This window comes from Mauremys mutica, chromosome 6 (genome assembly GCF_020497125.1).
Source record: "Mauremys mutica isolate MM-2020 ecotype Southern chromosome 6, ASM2049712v1, whole genome shotgun sequence".
NCBI lineage: Eukaryota > Metazoa > Chordata > Testudines > Geoemydidae > Mauremys > Mauremys mutica.
The window spans coordinates 30,183,974-30,209,286 of record NC_059077.1 but is presented as its reverse complement, the minus strand read 5'-3'; the positions used below and the strand labels follow the sequence as shown (position 1 = coordinate 30,209,286).

The 25,313-nt window shown below is 42.7% G+C and overlaps 1 protein-coding gene across 3 annotated transcripts in view; it reads right to left on the bottom strand.

Annotated features, from left to right (window-relative positions):
* Window positions 1–25,313, bottom strand: part of PARP8 (poly(ADP-ribose) polymerase family member 8) — a 163,499-nt gene that overhangs the window by 72,704 nt on the left and 65,482 nt on the right. For 2 of the 3 annotated variants that reach the window (XM_045020211.1, XM_045020212.1), the window contains 4 exons: window positions 11,011–11,048; window positions 9,195–9,284; window positions 6,794–6,864; window positions 3,052–3,129 (listed from right to left, as the gene is read on the bottom strand). In XM_045020211.1, the coding sequence (XP_044876146.1) occupies window positions 3,052–3,129; window positions 6,794–6,864; window positions 9,195–9,284; window positions 11,011–11,048 (277 nt within the window). Of the gene's footprint in view, window positions 1–2,184; window positions 2,275–3,051; window positions 3,130–6,793; window positions 6,865–9,194; window positions 9,285–11,010; window positions 11,049–25,313 lie in introns of those variants that run through there. The other variant, XM_045020213.1, reaches the window with a different exon arrangement.

Genomic DNA, 25,313 nt, shown 5'->3' with positions numbered 1-25,313 from the left:
CACATTTAATCTGAGACATGATACAGATTTCTTTGTCCCAATATAACAGTGGGTAAGAGCTCTTAAAAAGAGTTTAAGTGATTTAGGAAGATAACTCCTAAATCCCATTTCAAAGAGGACTGCATCAAAGCACATTAACAAACTGTGCGTCAGCAGTGTCCACAAAGACGGTCTGCAGCAAGCTAATACAGGGTATATTCACACCCCACCTTGGCATGAATGAATTCTTAATGTAGACAAGCCCTCATTCCTACTGAAAATCAGTAGGATTTAGGTGCCTAAGTCATTTAGCTACTTTTAAACTGTTTACCCAACTGTATCTTTTGGGGAAATTATGTACAGGTGATTCAAACCTTGCCGCTATGACCAAGACACTATGGGCATGTCTACACGTACAGCACTGCAGTGGCACAGCTGTCCGGATGCAGCTGCGCTGCTCCAGCACATCTGGTGAAGAGGCTTTATGCCAGCAAGAAAGAGCTCTCCCATCGGCATAATAAAACCACCTCCAGAACAGCAGAAGCTATGTTGGTGGGAGAAGCTCTGTGCACACGAGCGCTTATGTCGGTGTAATTTATATTGATCGGGAGTGGCTTATTCACACCTCTGAGCAACATAAGTTAGGCCGACATAGGCTGTAGTATAGGCATAGCCTATGTCTTTTCTTCATCACCACTCCCAAACGCTTTCCTCTTTTACACTTCCCCTTTTCTCACAATCAATTCTCTCACTGTTTCAGTTGACACCAGTTAGAAATGGTAAGATTATCTTTGACTAGCAATTTCTTCTCCAGCTATATTTCTCATGTGGTTAAATTGGCATTTATCACTTTATAAACAGTTTGCATATGTAGAAAGAGAGAACCAGGAGGAGACTAAATTAGTCCAAACAAAAAAGGGCCAAGTTTATATAATTCAAGGACTGTGCTGGAAAACAGAAGACGTAGAACCAGAAATTAACCAAAATTGGTGTGTCAGATATTAGGCAGACAAAATAATGAGGGGATGGGCTATTCCACCAATCACTCCCTTTTTGGGGTCATTAAAAGATAAAGTCTTTGGGAGAAGAATACAGAACAGATGGAGGCTACTGGCATGAGTGTCACCATCATGGCGGCCACCCCCACCATCTCCCCGGTTCTTCTTTGTCTTAATCCTGGCAGCCAAAGAGAGGGGCACTGATAACATTGCCACCTCTACCAGCTCCAGCAGAATCCAAAACACCACTTGGAATGAAATAGGACAGGATTTTAACAAGAGCAGCAGCAACAGTTGCTCAAGCTCATCTCAACTAATTTCTTCTCTTTTATCCAAAAGGATGGCATTACCTTCTTGGATACCATCTAGGAGACAATCTAACAAGGTTTTTATTTTTTTCCTTTTAAAACTCTTTCCAGATAAAGGGAAAGGAAACAAGAAATGTCATCAAAATGAAAGCTTTACTTAGTACTTTACATTTAAAATGCTTTAACTGTTTTCTCTTCTTCTCTGTATCTTTAATAAAAGGTTAAAAGGCTTTTTAATGGTATCTTTGCCATCGTACTAAGCAGGCTGAGGTCTCTGTATACCAAACTCCTTGTTTAACACTTTTAATGTCAGTCAGCGACTGGTTATGTTAACACCTTTGGCCCATTTATTCCATCGAAGTTAACATAGCACATCCTTATGCGGCTTCTCTATTACTTGTCTTCCTATTAGCTCTCTTCATTCATCACACAATTCTTCTATTGCATTAATTCTTCATGCCTTCTTTTTCTTACACAAAACTCTTTAGAACTCACTTTCTCTTTCTGTGGGCATGTCTTCACTATGGCGATCAGCGCTGCTGCAATCGATGTGGTGGCATCGATTTAGTGGGCTGGTGAAGACGTGCCTAATCGATAGGAGAGCACTCTCTCATTGATTTCTGCACTTCACCTCCCCGAGAAGTGTAAGGTAAGTTGGTGGGAGAGCATCTCCAGTCGACACAGTGCAGTGTAGACACTATGGTAAGTGGATCTAGCTACGTCTACTTCAGTTACGTTATTCACGTACCTGAAGTAACGTAGCTTAGATCTATTTACTGCAGTAGTGTAGACTATGCCTGACTCTCTCATTTTACATCCCATCTCATAACCTGTCTCTTTTCCTCTCATTAATGCACTTCTAATGATCTCTTGTCTTCTCTCTTCCTCTTTTTGCTTACCCAATATTTTGTACTCATTCAGGACAATCACAGCTGTTGATTTTTTTGCTTTTGGTGATTACTGTATTTTATTCCCATCTCTCTCTGTTGTCTTTCCATGGAGCAAGGGTTCTACCTAAATAGAATGTAATGTTACCAGTTCAAACACAATCTAGACAAATATTGACCAAAACCTGTTACTATTTAACAGCTAATTGGTAGCTTATGGAATGGTGTTCTCAGTCTGTTTCCTGGTGGCCGCATGCCTATATAACAAAAACCACCCCCATGAACACTGTTTGAATGTATTGGCCCCTTAGTTGATGATTTCTGGACATCAAGAGTAAAGAGAGTGCCCTAGTCAAACACTCCATTGACCTCTCAAAAGAAATAAGTACAAAGGGAACATTTTAATTTCCAGTAGGGACTAGGATATGGTAATAAATAATTCTGCTGAGGGAACAAGAGGGAAAGACACAGAGATATAATTATTATTTTTTTAAATCAGCATCTCTCTAGTGAATTAGACTACAGAGCTCAGAAAGGAGAAAATTTACTATAGTATAGATCACAAGAGTTTTGTAGCTACCACTTTTACCATTAAAATGCAGTGCTATTATTTTTACCAGATGTCAACCCCAACGCATAACAGTTTACAACCCTATTTTGCTTCCATTGATGTAAATAGGATATATGCTTTCTAGAGTGAACAGTATTTCCTGGAAGCTATAAAACAGATCCCATTTTCAAAAACATCCAAGTTACAATCAGTTTTCTTTTCCTTACAACTGCACAAATTTGAAGATCAATATAAAACTCAAAATAAATCATCTCAGAAGCCTTCAAAGGACATTGTTTGCAAATTATTGGGAAAATGTTCTCCCTTACCTGTCCCCCATAATAAAACTCTTCAGAATCATTATCTCCTTCAGAATCTTCTTCAACTGCACTACTGTGCCTCGAGTCCTTATTTAAAAAAATAAATAAAGGTTAGCAAATGAAACAGGAGAATGACATTTGCTTTTCTTCTTTTTGTAATTATGTTTGTTACAAATAAACACTTCACACACTTTATTTAGAGTTTTCATTAGTAACTTCTAGGCAAGAGGATGGTGGGCCTGATTCAACCAATGAATGGCAAAATTAAACTGTCCCTATAGGTAGGGCCTAACCAAATTCCTGGCCATGAAAAATGCATCACAGACTGTGAAATCTGGTGCCCCCCCCCGGTGAAATTTGGTCTTTTGGGTGCTTTTACCCTATACTATGCAGATTTAATGGGGGAGATCAGTGTTTTTCAAATTGGGGGTCCTGACCCAAAAGGCAGTTGCAGGGGGGTCATAAGGTTATTTTAGGGGGTTGCGGTATTGCCACCCTTACTTCTGCGCTGCCTTCAGAACTGGGCAACCAGAGAGCGGCATCTGTTGCCCGGGCATCCAGCTCTGAAAGCAGTGCCCAGCTCTGCAGTCAGCAGTGCAGAAGTAAGGGTGGCAATACCATACCATGCCATCCTTACATCTGCGCTGATGCTGGAGGTGGCTCTGCCTTCAGAACTGGGCTCCTGGCCAGCAGCCGCCACTGGCCAGCTGCCCAGCTCCGAAGTCAGCAGCGCCACCACCAGCAGCCATTCAGAAGTAAGGGTAGCAGTACCACAACCCACCCTACAATAACCTTGCAACCACCTCCACACACACAACTACTTTTTGGGTCAGGACCAGTGTTCCCTCTAATTTTTTATGTCCATGTGTGGAATGAATTTTGTTATGTGCATCATTATGGAAGTGATGTGTGGTGGTGCCAAGGGGTTCAGAGTGTGGGAGGGGGCTCAGGGCAGGGGCAGAGGGTTGGGGTCTGGGGGTGCAGGATCTGGAGTGGGGCTGGGGATGAGGGGTTCAGGGTGCGGAAGGGGGCTCAGGTCTGCGGCAGAGGGTTGGGGTGCAGGGAGGTGCAGACTCTAACGTGGGGCCTGGGATGAAGGGTTTGGGGTGCAGGCTGCCCCGGGGCTGCAGTAGGGAGAAAGAAGACTCCCCCCAGCTCTCTCTTGCTGCGGCAGCTTGTGGCCAGGGGAGAGGCGCCTCTTCCCAGACATGGCAGCTCCGGTGGGGCTGGGCTGGGCCAAGGGAGGGGCTCCTCTTCCCTGGCTGCGGCACGTCCAACGGGGCAGGTCCGTGGTGGGGCTGGTGGGGAGGGGCACCTCTCCACGCCACTGCAGGTCCATGCTTTGGCCAGCAGAGAGGGGCACCTCTCCCCACCAGGCTTTGGTCGGCGGAGAAGGGCACCTCTCCCCGCCACTGTAGGTCCGTGCTTTGGCTGGCAAGGAGGGGCGCCTCTCCCCGCTGCTGCAGGTCCGCGCTGGGGGCGGCCAGAAGGGGCGCCTCTCCCCGCCACAGCCCTGTGCCCCTGTGCGGGGCTTAATAGGCAGCTGCGCGCCTGTGCAGGTTAGAGGGAACTTAGGTCAGGACCCTTACAATTACAATTACCCATGAGTTTTACCTGTGAAATTTCAGATTTAAATAGCTGAAATCATTAAATTTACGATTTTTAAAATCCTATGACCATGAAATTGACCAAAATGGACCATAAATTTGGTAGGATCCTACCTATAGGGCATTAACCTAATGTATTTTGGCAAATTAACTATAATAGTCTATATTAATTTGTCAACAACATACATAACACTTAGATTTTACATAAAACATTCATCTTCAAATCCCTTTAAAAGAATTAACTTATCAATTTACACTCACAATAGGGACGACTCATAGAAAATGGTACTATTTTATCAACGTAAGTCAGAAAGTCACACTTTAGTCCTTGCTTAATGTCATTCAACTGTTTAAGGACATTATTTCTTGTTTTCCCACAATCCATTTGTCATTCACAGCCCTTATGTTAACAGGAGCTCACATAAATTGAATACTTGATAAAATCATAAAGACAAAATTCTCCTATTTGACCCGCAGTTTATCTATTGCACATTTTGCATTCACAGGAGGCACAAAACTTCCATAATAACCCAGAAATCAACTGTGTGAATTGAACAGAATTTTCCTTTTAATCTTATAGATTCAGAAAAGTGAGATATACTTTTGCCACCAATTTCCATGGCCTCATATTCTAATCTTATCTCCTTACCTCTGCCTGTAAATTCATACTGTATGCTGTGCATGTGTATATTGAGTGAAAATCGTATTTTCAGCCAATTTCATAGCAATTTTAAGACTTTTTTTGGTGGTATTTTACTGAAGAAAAACAAAAGAATGCATTCAGTCTCCACTGCCTAATAATAACCGTAGCTCCCTGGGAAGCATGCTGCAAATATAAACAAAATAAACACACCAACAACAGAAAAAAAGAGAAATGAAACTCCTCATACTAGAAGAGTGATAAACCCAGCATGTATGATATAATCACGCAATGAAGTAAAGACTTTGATTGTCTGGCTCACAGAGATGGTTGGTGTTAAAGATTTTCATTAACAGGGTTTCTTAAGATAATATCTTACTTGGATCCTAATTCAATTTAAAATTTATAAAAAGTTCTATTTCTTTGCCATGAAAATTAAACCTATCTCAAGCTTTTAATCGTGAAAATAAATCTAACTTAGCCTAAAAATTTTTAAAATAAAAATATTTCTTCACCAGGAATGTACTCCATAATACTTTGTAATTGGTGACTATTTTGGTTCTCTAAGCTTTAAAGATCATTGAATAAAATTCTGTGATAGTGCAAGTCAAAAATTTCCACTGCAACTTCTTATATCAAATAAGGGCTTATATGCTACAAACACAACCACATCAGGAAACCTCGCTGCCACAGGGTTGTCCTCTATCTCAGTATAAAACAAGTGATGAAACCAGCAAACCATTACAATAAAATACAGACTACAATTCAGGGACTTATTCTTATTTGAGAAAGCATTTAACATTAAGCATGTGCTTAAGCACTTTCCTGAATCAGGGCTATAAAGTGCTTAAGCCCTTTGATTACAGTGGCAGTAATGAGATAATATGCTTGGTAATAAGGGTTTGTCAGACTGAGTATCTGTGTGCCAATTTTCACCAAAGACTTCACCTTAATGCTGTTTCTTAACTATGTTACTTCCTTGATCAGACCTAGTTATGAAACCAAATATAAATTACACACTGGAACCATGGGGCCTGATACTCTAAAAACCACCTATTGTTCACCTATTGTTCACTTCAATGGGACTGTCATGCTCACATTAGTAAGCGCTAAGCTAGGAAGTGAATGTTTGAAATATCTGATCCTGTGCATAAGATCAGGTTAGGAGATAACTGCTTTGTGATCAGCTTCTCTGACACAGTTGTACTTCCAAGGCAGAAAGCGTTATGGGGAAGGTTCGGCCATCCTAGATTGATAACACTTTGCATTTTTTAACAGCCTCCTTGCAAAATATAGATTGTTTGTGTACATCTGGAGTGAAATCCTGACCTCTTTGATGTCAATGGCAAAAGCCTCATTGACTTCAGTGGGGACAGAATTCCATCCTGGTGTTTGTTTTAACAAATTAAATGCAAAAGAAATATTAAGTTATGTTCTGTAGTTTGTTACTCTACCTTCCAATGAAAAAATATATAAGGACTACATTAATAAAGCAATACCATACCTCTCCATTTTCCCTCTGTAATTTTGATTTTATAGATAAGCAACAGTTAACATCACTGGTTTTTCTTAATTCTAAAAAAAAAATAATTAAAAAGGAAAATAGTTAATAGCCATGACAAATCTAAAATCATTTTATTTATGTAATTAAAAAAACCGAACTGAAATAAGTGTAGTGGTAGTAGTATTTGCATTACTGTAACACCTAGATGCCTCAGTCATGGACAAGGACTACACTGTACTAGGTGTTGTACAAACACAGAACAAAAAGACAGTCCCTGCTCCATAGAGCTTACAATCTAGCAATATAAATACAAGAAGCCAAGATGCCTCAGGAATCTATGATTCTACAATACAAAATGCTGCATAAATAGGTTTTTCCCCATCACTTTTATTTACTTGTAAACTAGATTTAAGCTATGTCCACACTTATGGAGGTATGTAGAGTACAGGACCTGCATATTTAGCTACTCGCTGCAGTGAATGGCAGGCTGTGGCCACACTTACTGCACTGCACTGTGTGTGGTTGTATGCCACAGTGAAAGGCTCTGGCCAACATGTAGACAATAGGGAAAGGCTCCAGCAGAGGGCAGGCAGCAGGACATTATAATAGCCAGGTAAATGCCCTGGGAGGCACTGCTTGGGAGTGTAGAGAGCCATGTAGAGTATATACCCTGGAGGTTCAGGTGTGTAGGGCACTCTACTGTACTTGCCGAAGCCATGCCTCACTGTCTACACTGCTATTTATAGCTGTGCTAGCTGGGTGTGCAGTGTCTGTACTGTACATGTCGCCATTATTAGGTGCCAATTTAAATTTCTTCTTTGCTGGAATGTTACAAGATGACAATTGAGATATTGATTTTAATTGGATTTTACATAAGAGTAAAAGAAACTGGCAAAATAAAGTCATTTCATTTTCTTTATAGAGACAAAGGTTTTGTTTTGATGTTTAATATAAAATTTCACACTTGATTTAAAAATATTATAACACGGGTATCTTTGAAGAAAGAAATGTATCTTAAAGGTCTGATTAGGATCTCATGGCTGTTTTGCTTCTCTGTAACTCCACTGATTTACATCAGTTTAAGTGAGATCAGATTAAGGGCCTAAAATGTTTGCTTTCTAGCAACTTTGTACCAGTTTTCCATTCCTGCACTGAAAATATATTTTTCAGGCTAATTCTATGTTAAACACAAAAAACTATGTTAAAATAACAGTATTCAGGTTGCAAAGTCAAGCACTCAAAAGTTAGGAAATGACAGAATTAAGGTAGCCTGTGCAGTCTCCTTTGTACCCACTGGCTCCCAGTCCCCCAGCCCCGGCCCCTGTTTCCTTCCCAGGCTTCCAGTCCCACTCTCGTTGACCAGCCAGTCGCAGTTCCCTTTCCCAGCCAATCCCAGGTTGTCCCCCAGCGCCCAGTCTCAGCCGCCACCCTTGCCTCTCATCCCACTCAAACTCCCACTCCCAGTTTTCTTCTCTCCTCCTGGCAGCTTCTAGTCACAGGCTCCCAATCTACTGATCCTGCCACTCCAGCTCTTGTCCCCTCTGGGATCCAATTTGACAGCTTCCATCTCCACACTGCCTGGGTCCTGCAGGGGAGTCACTGAGAGCACAGGAGAATTTTCCTACTCTCAGTTCACATGCCTAGACCCAAACCCAGCACAGCTTGCAGCAGCTCAGAACTGCAATTGCAGGAAAAGTCAGCCTCTCACTGCAACATGCTCATTGTGGACAGAATCTTTGGGGAATTTAGCAGCTGAGCATATGTGAACTGTGATTTTTAAAAGCTTATAACTTAGCCAAATGTGGGCAGATTTTCATGGGGTTGGCAAAAGGCACATCTCTGACACTACCCAGGCAAATTTCAACTCTCTGTTCCAAAGCATGAGGTTGCTAGAGCTTTTCAAAGATAAGGGTGCTGGAATTTTTTAACATGGTCAAAACAATATGTTCTTCCCTAGCTTTGTTCTCAAAAATGGCTAAACCATTTTTGCTAAACATTTAAAAAAAAATCAGCCTGAGGTAGATACCTGACATAGAAATGTTCATCTCAAATGGTTAAAGTTTAGCAAAGTGATAAGCAAATGAAAATGAGGTCTTACAAAGGGAAGTGTTGGGCAGCCTTAATGATGGGCAAGTGTGTCCCATTGCATTCAAATAGGATTGCTTTAGCATGATTGTAAGCCATGCTATGAGTGAAAACATATATTGCCTATACACTCCCCAAAAGAAATATTTTAGTTGCTTCTATTCCAAAAGATACGACCATACCCAACAATGAGCTTGTGAGAAAACTACAAGATGCACAGCAATCCGTATTGGCATATCATCTTTTATGTATGGGCAGTATCCTGCAGTCCCCCACAAAACTTTAACTTGAAAAATCATTTGTGACTCAATATTACCTGTTGCGATTCTATGGAAAATTACTGGGATTGACTCTGTTGTAACTAACACATCTTCATCATTATCTGAACTGGAAACATATGTGTTATCTATAAAAGAGAAACAATTCTTAGCATAATGGGTACATAATAAGGGCCTGATCCACAGCCCAATGACACCATCCAAGCAGCCTCCCAGGCTGCCCCAACAGTATGCTTCCATCTGTGACATAAAGGAACTACTTCATATCTCTGGGTTTCCTATGTGCGCTGAAGTGCCTAAATGTGCAAAACATGTAAGGGTAGGAGAAAGGAAGGTTAACTTCCTTTGGCCCTGATCTTGCAACGAGCTCTAGGCAGGATGGACCTCCTGTGCCACGCAGAGTCCCACTGAAGGCAATGCATTGGCCCAGTGATTCACTTCTGGCAGGAGTGGGTCTTTCAACCACAAACACATGGTGCTCATTTGGCATCATCACAGCATGTGTTAGTCAACGTATAAAGATCAACGGAACAATAGGCAATAACATTTCTACAGTCTACGTCAGCCAATGTGTATCATTATGGACATTTATTTACTGGCAAAATACTCAATGTCTCCCCCAGGAGTCATGCAGATACACTGTATCGATTCATATTAATGGAACTTTAGTATCCTCATTGACAGTATATACAGCTCTTTTGGAGCATAATTATCCTAATATTATGTTGCAATTATGAGGAAATGGTTTCAAAGATCATGCTCAGTGCCATTAATACTACTTCTAAAAATATCAGTGATACTTTCATGATTTCAGCAATGTATAAACAATGTGGGGACAACCTTACTGTTTAAAATAGTTTTAGTTTCACTTACAGTTATGAAACTTTTCAATAGCTGCCACTACTGACAGTTGCCAGATCACAATGGTTCAGGGACTTAAGGCTTAATGTTCAGCTGTTTCCAATCACTCAGAGATTTGTGAAGCAATTCATTCAGTTTTAGGTGATGATTTCAACATTGTTACTAGTGCCATAGTGATGATGCGACATAGGTAACAGAAATGTATGAAACTGATGTACCCATAATTCCTTGAGCTGTTCCTATAATATCTACAAATTTACCTGCTGAGGATTCCCCTTCAGTCTAATTAACACCCAAACATCTAGGGCAACAATCTGTTCTGGGTTATTAAACATACTAGCAGTCTGTTTGGTGATCACAGTCTATTCTTGCTCTGCATGGGCACATGGATCCATTCTTCCCTATAAATTAGCAAGATTAGGGCCTTAGTCACTTGTTTAGGAGTTTTCTAAAAGGTGGAATACATATTAAAATGAAAAATATTACAAAAAGAACATACAGATTCTTGTCATTTATAGTAGTTTTGACCTTTAAGACATATTATGTCTTGCTCCTAAAAGGTGCAACTCTGATGCAACAAAGCACCTAAGCACATGCTTAAGATTAAGAACACAAGTAGTCCCACTGACTTCAAGCACATGTTTAAGTGCTTTGTTGGATCAGAGCCAGAATGTTCAGCACTTTACTGGATCAAGCTATATATTTCATACCAAACAGGAGTTGGGTTGTTTTTAGATTATCATCATTGACAGCTTTAGACACGGTAAGCGTCACAACCCCCTTCTCGTTAAACTCGTGAATCAGGTTTTCGCACCCTGACCTGGCTGACAAATGAAGGCTGAAAAGGAGAAATGACTGTGAAAACAATCTAACAGGAAATGATTAGCAAAAAGAAGCTCCTAGAACACATTAATGCTTTTTCAAATATCTTCATCTGAACCTCTGAATATTGCTCTAAATATTTGCTTCAAGCACAAGAATGTTGCACTATACCTGGATAATCCTCCGAGACATGTACTGAATAGGAAATGCTGAAAGAAACAAAAAAAGAAAGAAACAACGGTGTTAATAACAATAACAGCATAAGAATTTTCTCTACTTCTGAATTATCTGTTTATTTATAGATTTCTGACAGCTTCTAAGACAGGAGGCAACTGCTACTTTGACAGCTTTTGAAGTGCTTAGCTCAAAAATGTAATGCCCCATTTCAAAGGTTTACTTCTGCTAAACCAGCTCAAGTCTAAATTAAACTGTCTTTAAAATATCATGATTGCATTACAAACTGTTCTCTCTACAGTAATATTTCACTGCCTCCATTGAGCCTACTATGTGTTATTTGTTTAAATGTATACATATGTCCCAATCCTACAATTAGTTCCATGTGGGCATAACACTGACTTCAGTGGGATTGTATAAGTGTAGAATAATGGTGGGCAACCTGCAGCCCATCAGGATAAGCAACTGACAGGCTGCTAGACCATTTGTTTACCTCTGCACGGCCGCCCGGAGCTCCCAGTGGCTGCAGTTCACCGTTCCTGGCCAATGGGAGCTGTGGGAAGCAGCAGCCAGCACGTCTCTGTGGCCCACGCCGCTTCCTGCAACTCCCATTGGCTGAACCGCGGCTCCTGGGAGCTGTGGGAGGCCATGCAAAAGTAAACAAACAGTCTGGTGGCTTGCCAGCGGATTACCCTGATGGGCTGCAGATTGCCCACCACTGGTGTAGAAGTCTGCCCATTGGCAGCTAAGTGCTGAATCAGACCCATGGACTTAATTTTTTTAAGAAGGTTAATGTGCATCCTTATTTTACACCAAGCAAACTAATCTTTGTAACGTGCTGAAAGCTTTCCACTGTATAATTCATGTACTTTTCATTTCAGAATTCACATATATATATATAATATATGTCTATCTGCATATCTAAATAATACATTCTGGTGTGTGCACAGTGCAATAGCCATGGTCACATCAGTGTAAAACTGATGAGAAAAAAATATAGTGCTGGTCCTCCAAAGATAGTATTCCCAGTGGAATCAAGAGGTGATTCTACATGCATAGGACTTTCAGGATGAGGTCCTTGGATTAAAAATATCCTCAAGACAGATTCTGCAAACAACTACAAGCAAGTTTAGGTCCTGATCCAAAGCCAGTTGAAGTCAAGGGGAGCCTTGCAACTATGATTTAGTCCCAGTGGAGAGTGGGACAGAGGACAGAAGACAGATGTGTGCACAAACCATGAAAAAGGGAAAAAGAGGTAGAGATGTTTGGAAACCTTGACATTATGAAAAAGGAAATCAAGGTTAGGAAGTAGAAACGAAAAGAAAAGAAAAAGGTTTTGTTCTCCTCGTAATAGCCTGGAGTGAGGAAGGGGAACTCCTAGATAAAATCTACACAAAATTTTTAAGTTTCCTTCATTTGAGAGAGTATAAGGAGAAAATCTCACTGCCAGACTAAAATTAAATGATGATGTGTCACACAAAGAAGAAACAATTTAAAGAGGCAGATGTGTTCACAAGGTTAAAAATAAATAAATGCTTAAAAAAGTAAGGGACGATTATTTGGAGTAAAAAATAAAAGCTGTGTTTTTATTAGAAACACCGCCAATCTAGTTTAAAGCCTAAAATTTAGGAGGAAATCTGTCTGTTTCCTATAGATTTCTTACTTCTGATATTGAAAGAAAACCAAAAATGTAATTAAATTTAATTAAATTCACTGCAAACAGTGGTCTCCCCTCTTTAAAATTAAACATTTTCTGAGCATTCAGGAGAATTTGTGCTGCCCCTCTGGAAGGGCATAATAATGGGGTGCTCCCCATGTATGCTGCAGCACTCAGAGGCACTCTGCCATATGTAGCTCCCATTGGGGCAGTTCGCCTCCACATCGGCCTTTACTCAGGCTCTGCCTATCATGCACAATTGAGCCCATAGTTAGGCAACACAAAGCTGTTCATTTGAACCTGTGAAGGGAAGTAGCCTAATGCTTACACTTGTAACCATACGTTAGTTACATTCAACTTCCGGAAAAATGTTTAAAAAACTGAATTTGTTTTTGGTGCCAAAAAACCTCTCTCATTTCTATGTATGAAAAGCTATATTATTTTTAATGCATTAATGGCAAGCTACTTCCTACCGATTGTACACCTGCTATATTTTAATTGAACCCTTAAAGCAATTTCTGACTTGAACCATCTCCCTTAAAGAGCTTCAGACTGGCAGTCACTATTCAACCAACCTCCAACTGATTTCAAAGGCAGTTTGGGCCAAGACAGAACCAAACAATTGGGGAGCTAACTTTGAGCACCTCAATGGCCATTGACTTCAAAGAACATTGTGAATGTTTAACACCCCACAGGACTAAAACTTCAGAGAGCAAAAAAGCTTCTGTACTTTATTTTGTCAGTGCTCTGAGAGAGCCAATTGAAATTCACTTAAACCTGGTCTACACACAGTATTACTATTTCAGTTAGGCAGTGGAGCTTCCTGCAGCTGGGGAAGGTACTCGGAGATGGGTCTGATCTCCTCTGACAGAGGCGTTGTCATAGGTCTCATCCCCACTTAGGCCTTGTCTACACTACAGGACTATTTCGAATCTACTTAATTCGAATTTGTGGATTCGACCTTATGAAGTCGAATTTGTGTATCCATACTAAATACACTAATTCGAACTTCTGAGTCCACATTCACGGGGCCGGCGTAGACTTTCGAAGCGGTGCACTGTGGGAAGCTATCCCACAGTTCCCGCAGTCCCCGCTGCCCATTTGAATTCTGGGATTTCCCCCCAATGCATGCTGGGGGAAAAAATGTGTCGAGGGTGGTTTTGGGTAACTGTCGTCATTGAACCGTCAATCACGCCCTCACTCCCTCCCTCCCTGAAAGCGCCTGCGGGCAATCTGTTCATGCACTTTTCTGGTCAGTGACAGCGTGGACGCCACAGCACTGCAAGCATGGAGCCCGCTGCGATCCTCGCTGTTTTCTCCTCCTCGCACTTTATCGTCCACCTCTTCCACATTCAGCTGCTGAGAAATTGGGCTACTTTTCAATGGTTCTGCAAGCACTGGGGGACCATAGGGGCCTTTTTACCAACATGAACGTCGTATGGCCGGGCAAGGTTCCTGATGCGTGTGTTCTCAGGAACTGTGGGCTGCTCAGACGCCTGCTGGAAGGTAGTTTCTTCCCGTACCACGAAATAACTGTTGTGGATGTGCATTTGCCTATAGTGATCCTCGGTGACCCAGCCTGCCCACTAATGCACTTGCTCATGAAGCCCTATACAGGCGCCTGGGACAGCGACAAGGAACTCTTTAAATACCAGCGAGCAGCGTGACCTGTGACTGTTCAGTTTCTTTACAGAGAAGCTGAACCTGCCCCTGTTTCTTTACCCAGTTACTGTTGACTCTCCTCTTCGGTTAAATACCCCGTTCTCCCCGTTTCCTCCACTTCCAAGACACGTGTAAAAATAAAATACATGTCACACTGTTACTGAGGAGAGGTTTCTTTATTCATGACTTTTCGTTAAAGGGTCGAAACTGGAACGCAGACTGCGGTGGGTAGGGTGTGCGCTGATGTAAAGACCGCCTCTAAACTCAAGGAATGACAGGCTCCTGCTCCTACAGCGGTCCGCATTGCCGGACTGCTTGTTTCAACAGAGCCTGCCATCCCTCCTTTTTGGGATTCTGTGTGCGGGGGGCTATGTGGCCTTGTGGCGGAGGAGGACGGATACAGATTCCTCTGCTGCGTGACTCAGCGGTCCACGACAAGGACCGCTGTATAAGATCTGTACCCGCCCTCCCCCGCTAAAAAGTCACATCCCCACCGCCCACACAGAACCTGGAAACCACCTCCCATACTGACCACGGTGCCTGCTGACTGCACTGTGTGTGTTACCCGCTGCTGATCCGGCCCCCGTGTCTGTACCCTGCGAAAGGTGCCTGTCCTATGCAATTAGCAACGCACTTCCCCACGCACCCCATTCAAACACAGTCTTCAGTGAGGAAACATGACGGAAACAGTACTTAACAGCAAAGTATTTTTATTACTTAAGTACACAGTTACGGGATGGGACTGGGATTGGGACTTGTTTGAGTCCGGAAGGGAAGGACTTATGCAAACGTAGGGTATGAGAGCTTTTGGTTACTTGAGCACTCTGCTGGGGTGCAGTGACAGTATTCACGGCCCAGGGCGGGCATCCTCCTGGTTATTTAGGGTGAGGGGGGTATGTGACTTTGTGGCGGGGGAGGGCGGTTGCAGAGATACTGCCGGGGGCTCTGTCCTGCAGCGGTCCTGCAGAACATACACAAGTCGCCGGAGCGTGTCCGTTTGCTCCCTCAGTAGTACAAGCATTGCTTGACTCGCCTGCTTGTGTTCCTCACGCCACCTCTCCTCCCATTCGCTGTGTGAGCGCTGGTACAGAGAGACTTTCTCCCTCCACTGCCTCTGCTGGTCCGCCTCGGCTAGGTAGCAGCCCACACATTCATCGAAAATCGTGTCCCTTGTCTTTTTCTTTCGCCGCCTAATCTTCGCCAGCCTCTGCGAGGGGGATGCTGTGGAAGGTCTGGAGACAGTGGAAGCTGTGAGATGGGAAACAGTTAGTTAATTCCTTGCAATGATACTTTTTTGCGAACAATTAACTGAGTCTAGGCTGTCTCTGTGAATTTTTTGTTGAGACCCCTGTGCCTGCTGTTGCACAAATCATTTGCGCGGTGGATTCTGGGTAAATGTCGCCAGTCATTCCTTCCTCCGGGAAAGCAAGGGCAGACAATCATTTCGATCACGTTTTCCATGAAATGCCCTGGCACACGCCATAGCGTGGCAACAATGGACCCTATTTTGCCTTTTGTGTATGTCACCGTATGTGTACTGTATGCCGCTGACAGAGGCGGACCAGCAGCGCTACACAGCAGCATGCTTATGCTTTTGCATGACAGCAGCGATGGTTACCAGGCATATTGCACCGTCTACCATACCATGAACTGGTAAGAAGACAGTAATAAGATGGTCATGGTTACCTGTCCTTTTGCACTGCGCCATTTGGTGCTGTCATAAGTGCCCCTGGTCGATCAGCCAGGGGCGCAAAAGCAAAATTTGGGAATGACTCCCCGAGTCAATCCCTCCTTTTTGGGTATCTAAAAATAGAATCAGTCCTGCCTAGATTATGTGCAAGTGTACTAGAGAACCACTGTATCATACAACCAGAGACCACAGCTGCTCTCTGTCCAATCCTGCATAAATTTTGAGCTGAACGCTATTCACAGGGTGTGCTCCTGAAACAACCCCAGCTGTTCATTCCGTTCTTCCCCCAGCCTTCCTGGGTTCCAATACCATTGTCCCCCCACTTGTGTGATGAAGTAATATAGAATGCATGAATAAGACACAGGTAGTCGTTTGTGAGAAATGAGTGGAAGGAAGCCTCCAGCTGCAATGATAGTCCAGAGATGACATTAAGGGGTGTGGAGGAGGGAGCCACTCATCCCTCTGCTAGTCCAGGGGCAATTGAATCTTTTCTTTACAATGAAGGGTGGGGGCTGATGGATCTCAGCCCCCTGTTGCAATGATGAGGACGGTTACCAGCCATACTGCACCATCTACCATGAAAAATTAGCAACAGGCGGCCTTGACCGACCGGTCCCAAGCAAGTTGGTACGGTTGTCATGGTTACCAGCCCTTTTGCACTGCCCCATGTGCCAATAGGCTGATGATGAGGATGGATTTCCATCGTTTTGTACCATCAGCCATCCATAGCGTGGGGGGAGCAAGGATGTTGGTGTTGAGTGCTGCACCATCGCGTCTATCTGCAGCATTCAGTACAGATACGGTGACATGTAAAAGAGTCAACAGAGGATTGTTTTCCCTTTAACTTCTGGGGGTTGGGGGGGTGCGTAAATTGCCGAGCTATGCCCCGACCCACCGCGGACACTGTGTTTGACCCTAGAAGCATTTGGAGATCAGCCAAGAATGCAAATGCTTTTCGGAGACAGCAGGAACTGTGGGATACCTTGCGTCCTCGTCCCCCCCTCCCTCCATGAGCGTCCATTTGATTCTTTGGCTTTCCGTTACGCTCGTCACGCAGCTGCGTGCTGAGTCTGTGCTATGCCGTCTGTCCGTTTATTTATTAAAAATACTTTGGACCAGGCGTAACGTAACATTTCTTCCCCTACTTAGATGCAGGAGTCTCCGAGCGAGATCACCGTGAGGACAGGCACTGAAGGAGATAGAGAGCGCATGCTGCGTGAAATCTAGCACGAACCACGGACCTATGCAGCCGTGCTCTGGGAGGCAGTGCTCCCTGAATACCGCATGAAAGCCTCGCGCGGAAAAGTGTGCTATCACGGAGCACCCAATAAGGCAGCTCTCCCCAGGAACCTCCTGCTGATGCTTATCGATTAACGGCAGGAGAGCTTCGTGGAGATCTCCCAGGAGGATTTCTGTTCTATCACCATATATACAGAGACCTCCTTTTCACACACTTCAGATTCCTGTTATATTAAGAATAAAAGTTAACATGGTTAAAGCACTTACCGACTGCTCCTACCCCTGATTCAGGATCCGGGTTCCTGGCCGGGGAGGGTTGGTAGGGGATCTCCGTGACGGTGATGAAGAGATCCTGGCTGTCGGGGAAACCAGCGTTGTAAGCGCTATCGCCTGCCTCGTCCTCCACAAACCCTTCCTCATCTTCCCCGTCCGTGAACATCGTCGAGGAACTGTCCGTCGACACTGTCCCATCATCAGAGTCCATGGTCACTGGTGGGGCAGTGGTGGCAGGCTCCGTAGCGTCCGTTGGCCGCTTTGATTTTTTGGTAGCCTTGTCTGGGGTCCTTGATTTTCACGCGGCGCTGCGTTGCATGACGGCTGTATCCTCTGTCTGTATCATGGCTTTGGAGACCTTCTCGTAGGTCTTTGCATTCCGTTCGTTGGAGCGCAGCTCCGAAAGCACAGACTCCTCGCCCCACACACCGATCAGATCGAAGAGTTCCCGGTCAGTCTATGCCGGGTCCCTCTTTCTATTCAGAGATTACATGAACTCCTCTGCTGGAGAGCTCTGCATTGCTGCCGGTGCTGCGGAGCTCGCCCCGATGTGCAACCAGAACGTCAGATTCAAACCGCCCAGACAGGAAAATGAATTCAAATTTTCGCGGGTCATTTCCTGTGTGGCTGGGCAGAGAATCCAAGCTCGGGCTGCTGTCCAGAGCGTCAACAGAGTGGTGCAGTGTGGGATAGCTCCCGGAGCTACTAAGTTCGATTTCCATCCACACCTAGCCTAATTCGAACTAGCCATGTCGAATTTAGCGTTACTCCACCTGCCGGGGTGGAGTACCAAATTCGAACTAAAGAGCCCTCTAGTTCGAATTAAATGGCTTCCTGGTGTGGACGGTTGAGCGGTTAGTTCGAATTAACGCTGCTAAATTCGAATTAAAGTCCTAGTGTAGACCAGGCCTTAGAGCTGTTGGGTTCCAATATGGGGACCTGCATGAATCCTTCTTCTAAACTAAAATCCTAGTTTAGATCTAGTAAAAGCTGCCACCACCCAATCAGGTACGTGGATTGGGACACGGTCCTTCCCCAAAATCCTTGGGGATCCCAAGAGCCCCAAATCCATGGAGTTCTTACACCCAGGAGAAATAAACCATTCCCCCCTGCTTCCTCCCCCCTCCCTTTTCCTAGGAGAGACACCGGGATCTAACTACAGAGGGATACCTCCCTCCTCCTCTTTCCCTGAGAATCCACCCAAGGAAAGACCAACCAAGTCCTTAACAGAAAAGATTTATTAAAGAATAAAAAGAAAGTAACTTGTCTCTGTAATCCAAGATGGAACAATACACAGAGTCTAACCTATAAACCTGGAGAGCATTCCCCCTCCCCCTTTCTTTCTCAGTAAAAGCAAAGTAACAGCAAACAGGAATAAAGAATTTCCTTCTGCAAACACACAATTGCAAATGTAGAAATCAAATTATAAGACTAATCCGCCTTTCTAACTAATACTCACTATTGAATAGTAGAAACTACTCCAGGGGAACTTGGAGACATGACTGGCCTCTCTTAGATCCAAAAAGAGAACACTTACACAAAGAACACAGACAAAGGCTTCCCTCCACAGAGATTTGAAATTATCTTGTCTCTGATTGGTCCTCTGGTCAGGTGGTCATCAGGTACTGCATGTTAACCCTTTACAGGTAAAAGAGACCTTAACCCTTAACTATCTGTTTATTTATGACAGGCGTGCAGGGGAAGAAGTGGCCTGTCCCTCCCCAGCCCAGCCAGGGCCAGATTAGACCCAGCTCCGGGAATCCCGCCCCAAGCTACAGGAAGGAGCTCCACAGCCGCTGCCTTCAGAACCCAGCTCTGAAGGCAGAGCAGATGTGAGGGTGGCAATCCCACAATTCCCCTACAACAGCTTTGAGACCCCCTCACAACCCCTTTTGGGTCAGGACCCTCACAAATGACACCATGAAATTTCAGATGGCAACATCTGAAACTGTGAAATTGACTAAATTTAAAATCCTATGATCATGCAATTGGCCAAAATGGACCAGGAATTTGATAGCCTGGCTACTTATACCAGTATAGCTTATTTCCCTTCTCATACAGGAATAAGCAAATTTATACTAATATAATTCCACCCACATTAGGAAGGTTGCACCCCTAGCCAATAACAGCAGAGTTAAAGTGGTACAAGTTTTAGGTGGTGGCATGGGCTTAATGAGGATGCTATCTCAGCATCATTTAGCTCAGTAGTTCTCAAACTTTTGTACTGGTGACCCCTTTCACATAGCAAGCCTCTGAGTGCACCCCCCCTTATATATTAAAAACACTTTTTTATATATTTAACACCATTATAAATGCTGGATGCAAAGCAGGGTTTGGGGTAGAGGCTGACAGCTCACAACCCCCCCCCCCATGTAATAACCTCGCAACCCCCTGAGGGGTCCCAACCCCCAGTTTGAGAACCCCTGATTTAGCTTATTCCTGTGACAGACAGCAGCTCCTTTGTAGAAGACATCCTAAAGCAAATACATTCCTTGACCTTCAAGCTCAGAACAACCTTTACAATAGAAATATTATTACAAAACATTTGTTACTTTGCAGACAACATTAAGTTAGAGCGAGATGTCATGTTTCACTGCTTATGATATTTAAAGTAAACTTCTTATTCCTTAAAATAATGTCCACATTTATAGCTGCAGCCCTAGTTTAATGATAATTTTATGCAGGGTATGCTTCATGCAAATGGTTTTAAGTGTATATTGTACTAGTTCTCCATTTACAGAGATAATCCTGAAAATCCTTATCTGTATTTGATGGGAGTTCATAAACTGGATTTGGGCGCACATTTATAATACACTCTATGTTCGTCACCGAAGATTTTTAACAGTAATTATTTTATGATGAATTGATTATCTTTATATACAGTCTCATCTGAGATTTGGCATTACAGTATTTTTTTAAGTTGGTTGAAATGTTTGTGGGTACAAAGGTATGGATTTTATTTCATTTTCATGTAGTATGTATAGAGAATTGAATTTCACAGATACCATATCTGTGTGTGTATATATAAAATTAGATTATGGCCCACTGAAGAAAACGCTTCCAAATATAACAAATCTGACAATACATCAATATCTCAGAACATTGCCTCCAGGGGCTTAGGGCTCAATCCAGTGTTTATTGAAGACAATGCACAGGCTACCATTGCCATCAATATGAGTGCTGGATCAGGCTCTTAGAAAACACATTCAGTCTCTTTCACTTGATAATTATATGAGAAGAAGAAGATGACAGGTTTATACTAATTTGATTAGAAGCAGCTCATTCCCGACCTACCGCTGTGATGCAGTACCAAAATCACACCTGCATACTGTGGCCCCAATCCTGCAAAGAGGTATGCCCAGGTGTACTGCTACTCCTGTGAGGAGTCCATTGGCTACATAGGATCAGGCCTATGACAATAAAGCCTGGGGTGGCCAACCTGCGGTTCCAGAGCCACATGCGGCTCTTCAGAAGTTCATATGTGGCTCCTTCTACAGGCACTGACTCTGGGGCTGGAGCTACAGGCTCCAACTTTCCAATGTGCCGGGGGCTGCTCACTGCTCAACCACTGGCTCTGCCACAGGCCCTGCCCCACTCCACCTCCTCCCCTGAACCTGCCATGATTGTAATAAATATATTGAAGAAAGAAAACTTAAGTTTCTTTCTTGTAACAGCTCTGAAGGTCTCCTGCTGATATACAGTGGAGGGGCAGGGTTAAGAGAAGAGAGTGAAGACTGGTTTTCTAACCTTAACTAATCATTTCTACACTTTCTGACATCTAGAAATTTGGAGTTACAGAATTCTAATGAAGCTCTTTTTGTTTGACACACATTCACAACCTTAGATCCACCTCATCAAAGAATAAATGTTAATGATGAAAAAAGACCTATTAGGTCATCTAGTCCATGCATGAAGGCTCAATAAAATGAGTTAAGGACAGATTTACAACCTCAAATACAACAATAAGACTACACTGAGTGCCTACGTTAAAAAAAATTGGAGTGCTAAAAGGATCCATAGCGTAACTTCACTGAAGTCCACAGAATTACAAAAGGGACCACTTTGGGCCAAAGTACCTAATTAATTACCTATTCATTGCTTTTGAAAGGATAACGTTATTTAGAACAGACATTTTTACTCTGTATTTTGGAAGTAAGATATAGTATATATTTTAGTTTCTACAAATTACATGGAGTGGGGAGAAGGAACAGGAAAAAACATCCAATTCTGCTCTCACATAAGTATAAATCTGGTGTAACTGCATTGACATCAATGAAATTATGATGGAATTATATTAGTGTACCTGAGATTAAAATCTGGCCATGAACTATCACAATTAGTAATAGCATTTCTCTTAATTATCTTCATGTACTGTACAACTGTTTAACATTTAATGAATGTCAATGAATTATACTATGTTGTTGTAGCCAAGGATGTTGATCCAAGGATATTAGAGAAACAATGTGGGTGAGGTAATATCTTTTAGTATACCTACTTCTGTGATGAGAGAGACAAGCTTTCGAGCTACACGGAGCTTTTCCTCAGGTCTGGGAAAGGTACTCTGCATCTCACAGCTAAATATAAGGTGGAACAGATTGTTTTAGCACAGACATATTCTAAGGGACCATACAAGGTGGAGTGGCCCATTAATGCCTCTGCCGTCATAGGACAAAAGAGAAGGTGAGGGATTAGTGTTGTGACAGTTTCCAGGACACACCTGCTCAAAGTGACACTAGCCCCTGCTAGAACAATACATGTAAAACCTGCAGACATATCTCCACTGCAGTAATGATCAACACCCAGGGCTGCCCAGAGGATTCAGGGGGCCTGGGGTCTTCGGCGGCGGCGGGGGGTCCTCGCCACCGAATTGCCGCCAAAGACCCGGCACTTCAGCAGCGGGTCCCAGGGCGGAAGGACCCCTTGCTTCGGGGCACTTCGGCGGCGGATCCCGGAGTGCAAGGACCCCCTGCCGCCGAATTGCCGCCGAAGACCCGGAAGAAGAAGCTCCAAGGGCCCGGGCCCCGCGAGAGTTTTCTGGGGCCCCCAGAGCGAGTGAAGAACCCTGCTCCAGGGCCCCCATAAAACTCTCATGGGGGCCCCTGCGGGGCCCGGGGCAAATTGCCCCACTTGCCCCCCCCTCTGGGCGGCCCTGTCAACACCCCCCAAACACACCTGTCAAGATCCATGGATCCTACATATGCTTATCACAACATGTGATATCATCCAGTGCACTCAACAACAATTATGTGGTATAAATAACAACTATGTGGGTGAAACCAGACAATGACTATGCTCTCAAATGAACTCACACAGGAAAACAATAAAAGACAAAAAAAACGTAATCTGAAAGTGAAGACTTTTCACAAAGCAATCACTTTATATCTAACCTATTAGTCCTCATCTTCTAAGGAAACCTGCACAACACTTTCAAACGATGAGCCTGGGAGCTTAAATTCATTACTCTGCTAGACACTAAAAATCATGGACTGCACAGAGATACTAGATTTATGAATTATTACAACAATCAGTAACTCACTAATCCCCTGACCCTTTTTGTCCTGTGACTGTAGACGTGTTAAGGGGCCACTCCACCTTGAATGGTCCCTTATAATACGTGTTCACTACCTATGCTAAACAATCTGTTCTACCTAGTATTTAGCTGTGACACTCACTGTACCTTTCCTAGATCTGAAAAAAAAGCTCTGTGTAGCTTGAAAGCTTGTCTCTCTCACCTACCCTTTGCCAATTAATTATACTGATGATGACTCCATTCCAATTTCACGTCTTTGCTCTCTCTGTCTCAAGAAGGCACCCAAATCCTCTACAAAATTCTGATCTTCAGCTTTTCTCTCTACCGTCATCCACATCATAATAAGGCCTCTTCTGCCCCACCAGGAATTACAATTTGGTCAGGACTCACCAAGCCAACTCCTTCCCACTTTTCACACATCACTTCTGCCTCTGGCTCAGCTCCATAACTCAGATTCATTTTGGTTCCATATCTGTTCCATCTTGGACATTCTTTCTTGGCCAGAAAACCTCTGCAACTCTGGTTACTGGCCCAGATTGACAATCAATAACTGGGCAGTAAGTCACGTGAGGAACACAGGCAGAAAAGTAATGACTATTTCCAAAAGAAGAAAAGATGGAAGAACTCAAAGAGGGAGTCTCAGCTCACCCTTCTGTAATGCTTAATCCTTCTGTAATACTTAATGCATAAGTGTTTCATATATATTCTTGGGGGGGAAGATCGGGAAGTGATACCAATTTTAAGGTGCTAGTCACCTGGAAAATGGTCAGTTTTCCAAAGGGTAGGTGATTTTTCTCTTCATTTGGAATACATGGTGGAAATGTTAAAAAAGTATAATCGACATTGTTTTAGTCTTAAGCACTTCATTAAGAAGAGTAATATGTCAATTTAAAATCAATAGTTGAAATATTCTGCATACAGAAGGCTTCAGTTTCATGTCTCTCTTAATTTGCTTGTTAATAAATGTGGCATGCATGCCATGCAAATGAGAGCAGAATAGACTCTGCAGCCATATGCAGATTACCTTATAAGGACAAAAGACCTCTTTTACTACTTATTGAACTTTGCCACCAGGCAGACTCTATCAAAATGCCAGTTTGGAGACAAACATTTTATCTCATAATAAACACAGTGCAGACAACATGGCTGCCTAGTTATAGAGATAAGTCATTTAAAAACAAGTAGAATACTAAAATATTACTTAAAGTTAAAATGTCACAACACCTCAACTCAGTGGCTGTGCTTCGTGAAGGTCTTTCAGTGTTGAAAAATCTCACAATTATACTTGTAAGTGAATGCTAAATATTATTAGTAAAATAGTTTAAGAATGATAAACAAGCAAACTATTACTTGCTAGAGCCACACTTTGTGCTACCAAGTTCTGTACTAACTTCCTAGACAGCTGTGTGAAAGAACTCTTCTAAATTATAGCCTCCTTGCTATTCTGGATCTCTTAAACGAATGCAGCATATTTTGAGGTGATCTGCTAAAGACTACATTTCAACCCAGTTTTCAGGGTTATATAAAATATAGGATGATGGCAGCATCATAGAATTTTTATGAAGTAAATGATTTATGAAATATTGCTAGTATTTATTGTACCATATCTCTAGCCAAACTTACTAACTCCCCAATATAATCTTTAATGGACTGGAAATCATATTAGCATGGAAAGCAATCAGTACTTAAGTTTACCAGCTGAAAAAATCAGCAAATACTACTGGTCATTCATTAATGCATCTTTACAGGAAAGCTGCACAATATTAGGTGGTAAAATATACATAGGACAAAAATCAGTTTCACTTATGTAAAATGACTGCCACAAAAGTACATACCTACATGCACATATTATATTCCCTCTGAAGCATCTAGCACTGGCCATTGTCAGAAGACAGTATACTGGTCTAGCTGGACCATTGGTCTGACCCTTTATGGCTGTTTTATGTTATGTTAAACACTGTTTTTATGTTATGATAAACATTTACTTAATAATAATTCTATGATGCTGGCATCATCCTATATTTATATAGCCCTGAGAATTGGGTTGCAATGTAGACCTTAGCAGATCATCTTGAAATGTGGAATACAAATACAAAATGAATTAAATTATATCAGTTAGAAAATCTCACAATGTTTACTGAAGGACATCATGTGACATTACTTAATTCTGAAAATAAAAGTTTGCATCAAGGCTTTTTCAAACAAAAATAAAATATATTGATTTTTTTAAGTTCAGTCTTCCACATTAA